The 6,000-nt window shown below is 44.6% G+C and overlaps 1 protein-coding gene across 5 annotated transcripts in view; it reads right to left on the bottom strand.

The window, feature by feature from the left end:
* Positions 1-746: 746 nt before the first annotated feature.
* LOC122880049 (fibroblast growth factor 18-like) overlaps positions 747-6,000 on the bottom strand; it is a 158,444-nt gene continuing 153,190 nt past the window's right edge. For 2 of the 5 annotated variants that reach the window (XM_044204772.1, XM_044204775.1), the window contains 4 exons: positions 4,783-4,822; positions 4,424-4,604; positions 2,626-2,732; positions 747-2,493 (listed from right to left, as the gene is read on the bottom strand). In XM_044204772.1, the coding sequence (XP_044060707.1) occupies positions 2,221-2,493; positions 2,626-2,732; positions 4,424-4,604; positions 4,783-4,822 (601 nt within the window). In that variant the 3' untranslated portion in view covers positions 747-2,220. The remainder of the gene's footprint in view (positions 2,494-2,625; positions 2,733-4,423; positions 4,605-4,782; positions 4,823-6,000) is intronic. The other 3 variants (XM_044204773.1, XM_044204776.1, XM_044204774.1) reach the window with 2 other exon arrangements.

The raw sequence follows: 6,000 nt of genomic DNA, 5'->3' as shown, positions 1-6,000 counted from the left end.
TATTAGGAGTGGGCAATATGGATCAAATCTATCATAATCTGTCATCGTAGATGTGATTTTATATCACAAAATTGATATATCTTGATACAGAAACTTTTCTGTAAATTCAAGGGAGAAGTTGTTTATGGATAAAATAACTAGAGGGCAAAGGGTTTTTTTTTGGTTAATCCAATGAATTAAATACCTAAAAAATTAAGGTACATTGATGCATAAATCCCTCTAACCGTATACTGCCATAAATTAGTCTGCACATTGATTGCAATATTGCCTAATACAACCAGAGATATTAAAGGGATAGATATCTCGGTATAAATGGTATGGCACAAGCTCTGATGGTTGACAAATGTATATTGTATCATGATATATAACATCATATCGCCCAACCCTTCTGCGCATCAGAGCCCAAGGAAACGTCTTCAGATTGCTTGTTTTGTTTAACCAACAGTCCAAAACCCAAAGATTTTCAATTTGGAATGATATAAAACAGAGAAACCCATCAAACACTCATATAGTACAGTAGCTCAAACAAGCAACTGTTGGGCTTTTTTTGCTTGATACATGACATAAACGATTATTAATTATCATAACTGTTGCCAACTAATTTTGTGACGATCAACTAATTGAGCACTAAAGCCAGCCGAACACATCTGGGTCCTCGGTGAAGTTGATTCTGTTTCTACAATATATTCCTTGACAGAAAAGAGAGCATGTGAAGAAGCAGTTTAAAGACGCTGGGAGACAATGGAAATGTTTCTGTAAGGTTTACTGAGTCGAGAAAGACTGCTGCACACAGAGCTGAAATAAATAAATGAAATAATTTTATCGTAATAATTATAGTAACCATCATAGTAAGATTGCTTATTTAGGGTTTCTGTCTTCTTTTATATATATAATATATATAACTTTCAATAAATTGTTCCCTTTAATATTTTTTCTCCTGTGTGTATGCATGAGACTTTGGTTTGTTCCACTGAATGTCCTGGTAGCAGCATTCTGTATCCACGGTATCGCACGGGAGCATCATCCCCTGGGTCATTTCTGTAGCAATGCTAATCGACAAGGCACCCGCCCTGCTCGCCCCTGCGCTCGTCACCCTCTGCACCTATAAGCTGAGGGTGTAGTGTCCTTGGGGGGCAGGGCATGGGGAGGAGTCATTGAAGTTGGTCTCCAGTTGTCTTTGGTCGGTTGTTGTTTTGGTTTGCTGTGATTGGCTGGCTGTTTTTGGTGCAGCTTGGTTCTTATACATTCTAGTTCCTAAAGCTTCAGTCCCTGCGGTGAGTTGTCACGGGTTCATGCAGGGACTGGATGGTCCCTTTCCAGAGTCCCTTGTGATCCAGCTTCACTCATGGTTGTTGGTGCACTCACTCTCTCAACACACACACACACACACACACACACACACACACACACACACACACACACACACACACACACACACACATACACACTTACATACATTTCCTCGTCTTCTTCTTACAAACATGCATGTATTCAGTAAGTCACTCACTCGATCATTCCCTCATTCATCCTTTTGTCATCCATCCTTCCATTCATCCAACAGTCTCACAAGTTCCCACCAGTTTAGCAGTGAGACAAATAAGTGCGTCACATGTCAACAATCCATTATAGGTCCATTTGATCTGTGCAGATCACTCTATCCCTTTGTCCACGCTGTTTTCCTGTCTTCTCGTTCCTTTTTTCTCTTTATCCGTAGGCTAAGCACCCACTTTCTTGTTCAGTCAGTCTTTCCCACTCTTGTTCTCTCTCTGTATGATCCAGTTGTAATCCCATAGTTGACATTGTCCAGCTGGTCCAGAACAGGAGACATGAAGGCCTTGTGGTTTTTGTGGTTGTGGAATAAAGGCCTTCGTAGAGCCTGGGACTCTGGCTGCCCTTCAGGTTTCCTGTCAGTATTTCTGGTCTATGAAGGAAAACAGACGAGGTCCATAGAGCTTCCAGCGATGGACCAGTAATGGTCCAGTTGATCCAGTAAGGGAACTAAAACTGTGAGGAATGATCACTAACTAGGGGGCTGTAGTGGCAAATTAGTAGGTGTAAAGCTAAACCCCATGAATGATTCATCAAGTTTCTGGTCAATATTTGTCCCAACAAAGGGAGGTGTTCAGTCATGTGCGACAGAAGAGATGACTGGGTTAGCCATTGGCAGGCTCAGGTCAAGGCTTTGGATGACAAGACAGTGGGTGCTAGCGTTAGCCACTACTAGCGGGGCCCAGTAGCGCGCACTCTCTTGCCCCGCTTGCTGACGGTGGTGAAGCGGAAGGGTGTGGTGAGGTCGGGCTGCTCCCCAGGTGGGAAGCGCTTCATGAAGTGTACGTCCTGCTGGTTGGGCAGTGTGTGGGGGCCACGGCGAGGACGGCCTCTTTTAGTGAAGCCCACATACCAGCCTGTGTAGCGCGCTGACATCAGAGCTGTGTAGTGGTTTTCCAGAACCTTTTCCACAAAGACGCAGTCAGCGCTTCGATTACTGGCCTTCTGAGAGAGCAGAGAAACCACAGGTACCAACACACACAAACACATTGAGAGAAACAAAGAGAGGCTGGTCAGGAAACTGTAAGATACTAAGATATATTTGACAAACATGTCTCTAAAGGAAAGAAGTCTCACCTTTCCTACCAGCTTGCCACGGCGGTTCATGCACAGGTAGAAATTGGTTTCTTTGCCCCGGATTCTCACCTGGCTACCAAAGGTATCAGCCTCCACTACGAGCTGGGCTTGTGAAGGGACAGACAGAGGGACAGACAGACATTAGAGCCACAGGCAATGCAGAGAAATACAGCATGTTGTGTTTACAGGATTTCACAGGTTTATTAGGTTGTATCACATAAATATTAGAGGTAGAAAGATAAAGACAACCCAAATTTAAAGCTCACTTAGTTTCATGTTGTGTGAGATCACTTGCCATAGCAAAGGACAACATTCAAGCTTACACAAACAAACCCACTGTAGCGTGACACTAATTGCACAGATTACCAGCTACCATTAAATCAGATTTGGCTTTAAACCAGATAAGGCCTTCACATTGAATCACAGTTTTAGGATTCATAGTTGCTATTAAACATGCTGATAAATCACAGATAGATGTAAACGTCTCTGGCTGGACAGATGGTTGTCAGATAAGCCCAGTCACACACATGGATGTGAGGCCGCTGACCACAAATGGGCCTCGTAAAAAGATAACAGCCAAGAGTAGACGGAGCACGGCGGGCCGAGAGGAGCGGGAGAACACTCAGACTGAGTGTATGTGATACTGTTGTTTTAAGGTGTGTGCACGTGCGCGTGTACCTGTGTGTGCAGGTGCATGCGTGTTTATCCTTCCAGGCAATATCGCTTCACCAACTACACATCTTCAGAGAGCGCTTGTGCCTGTTTAAAAATAAATCCCTAAAATGGTTCCTACATGACCTTAGTCAACAAAGGGGTCAATAGAAATCAATACCTCCCTCCCTCTTGCCCTCTTCCTCTCTCTTCCCCCAACACTCCTCTCGTTTCCCTTCTGCTCTTTTGCTTCATGTTTATACCTTCATGCACCCGCCCCTTCTTTGCTTTATTTCTTCTCTCTCTGCTCTTGGTTCCCTTGTGTAATACCTCATTGCCATAGCTGGTCAGTTTTGGGTGGATTGTTCAGCTTAGGAGTGGTATTTGTCAATAAACAGACAGGCTTTTGCATCTATGGTCCCATCTATTGCTTGAAGTAGCGAGTTAGCAGCCTGACATGTTTGTGAATGGACGGGATGTGCCATATGAGCCACCGCTGGAGTACATACAGGAATATGAACTCTAGCTTTATGGCTTGGCTTTCTTCTGCCCATTGATTCTGTGTGTGGTTTAAGACATCATTACAGGCGGAGAAAGGTGGAGAGGAGGAGGGAGTGGGGGATGGACAGAGGGAGTGTTAGAGGATGAAGGGAGGGAGGGAGAGGAAGCCTGCTGTTTTAAATCCAGAGGAGACAACAGGGAGGATGAGAAATCAATGGAGGAATCGATGAAGGAGATGAGTTTCTAACACTCGGTCCAACACTCTGCCAGTCTTCTCCCGCTAACTAGCACTTTTTTCACTAACACCTTCTCTCTCTCTCTCGCTCTCTCTCTTTCTTTCTTTCTTTTGCTCTCTTGTGAATCATTGAGTCAGCAGCCAGTCGATGAGGTCTTTGTACTCCCAAGACAAGCTCCACTGCCCCTCTGCCAAAGCCTGGGGAGGCATGTGTGTGTGCTTTTGTGAGTGTGCCTGCACAGTTGCATTCTGTATCCGTTCATGCATGCACTTGGTCAGCCTTCAAGTCTTTGTACTTGCAGCCGTTAGTTGATGTGAGTGTGCATGTGTGTGCAAGTAAGCATCTAACTGTGCATACACTCACATGTAGCAAAGTGTTTGCCTGTGTTCTACTGTGTGTGTGTGTCTTACCATATTTGTCTCCATCTTCTCCTCGAGCGCTGATTCTGCGTCCCAGCACCTGGACGTGTTTGCCGCTGGTGCGGCTGTAGAGCTGGTAGACCCGGTGGTGTCGCCGACTCATGGTGTCTCGCACCTGCGTCTGGTTCTCCACATGCACACTGAAGTTGACCCCATCCACACCAAGTACCTGCTGGGAATACACATATACACACACACAAACCAAGGCAGACACACACACCCAGAGGTTGGTGCACACACATACGGATACAGAGAGTCATGACCAGGATTGAAAAACTGTACGTACTACAAATATACAACTTGTCTTTTATACTGTACGATCGCTCTTTGTCATGCATACAGACTCTCACCTGTAATGGATTGCACATCACCAGCAACATCTGGATACATCTTGGAAAAAGTAGAAACAGATGAGTTTAGAAATATGTAAGCAGCACTGAATGTTGGAAGAGTAATGCGTGACACCATCATTTCCATCTCTTTCTTCTCTGTCGTTCTTTCTGTTCAACATCTCTTTTCCTTATTGGGTGATTACTCACACTGCTGGGTGTGTGGCTGGCACGGCGACTTGACATACAGACAGGCAGATGTCCAGGGATCGGCAGACAGACAACACCCAGAGCAGTGTTTATTGTTACGCTACCAGCCTTCTGTCCAAACCCACTTTCTGACCCGTTCGTGACTTTCGCCACACCAAAATCTGGCCTCCAAATGACCTGATTGGACCGTGGCGAAATGGCAAACATGCCGAGACGACTAGAACATGTTTTGGTTTGGACATCTAAGGGAAAGGGCTGGCTTATTTGGCTGCTCTATGTATGTAGACAGCTGGGGCTGGACTACAGGTGTACACTCCGCTGTGATGTGGCTTTGGAGAGCAGCAGACTGTGGTTACATTTAGAGATGCTATGAATAAGTGAGAACATGAGCTACCAAAATGTGTGGAAAGATGATTTATGGTAGAATCAGTTGGTGGGGAGTAATCGTGGTGATGTAGCATGTATTATTAATGTGTATTATCCAAAATATAACTTTTATTATTATTATTTTATTCCTTACTTATCTTATCTGGATTTTTAGAGACATTTATTAACAGCTGGTTACAGTTACAATTAAAATCCTTCTCACATCGCTTAATTGAAGTTTAGACCTTGACCTTGGATGTATCAAATGTTATTTACAGCTTTAGTAAGGGAGTGATTGTATTACGCAAAATCTACTCTGGCAGTCCTTGAACTGCTCTGAATTAGTGGCTGAAGACTTGATGGAGTTCAGAACCAAATGTGTGGGCTGAAAAGCAATTCTACGAATTTTGTCTTTCCCCACCTCATCTTTCGCTATCTCTCTGCATGCCTCTTCTCACTCTCTCTCTCTCTCTCTGCTCCACTCTCTTTCCCTGACTTGTTGTCCTCCCTGTCTCTCCTCTACCTTATCTCTCCCTCCCCGTCTTTCTGTCCACTCTACCTTTCTCCTATCGTTCCCTGCCTCCTATCTTCCTTTATGTTTGGGGTTAGCAGGATGACTCCTCCACACTGTCATAGGCATGCACACAGATGTGCAGATGTGTG

Source organism: Siniperca chuatsi, linkage group LG8 (genome assembly GCF_020085105.1).
Source record: "Siniperca chuatsi isolate FFG_IHB_CAS linkage group LG8, ASM2008510v1, whole genome shotgun sequence".
Lineage (NCBI taxonomy): Eukaryota > Metazoa > Chordata > Actinopteri > Centrarchiformes > Sinipercidae > Siniperca > Siniperca chuatsi.
The sequence above is the reverse complement of the archived record's forward strand: the minus strand, read 5'-3'. Positions and strand labels throughout refer to the sequence as shown.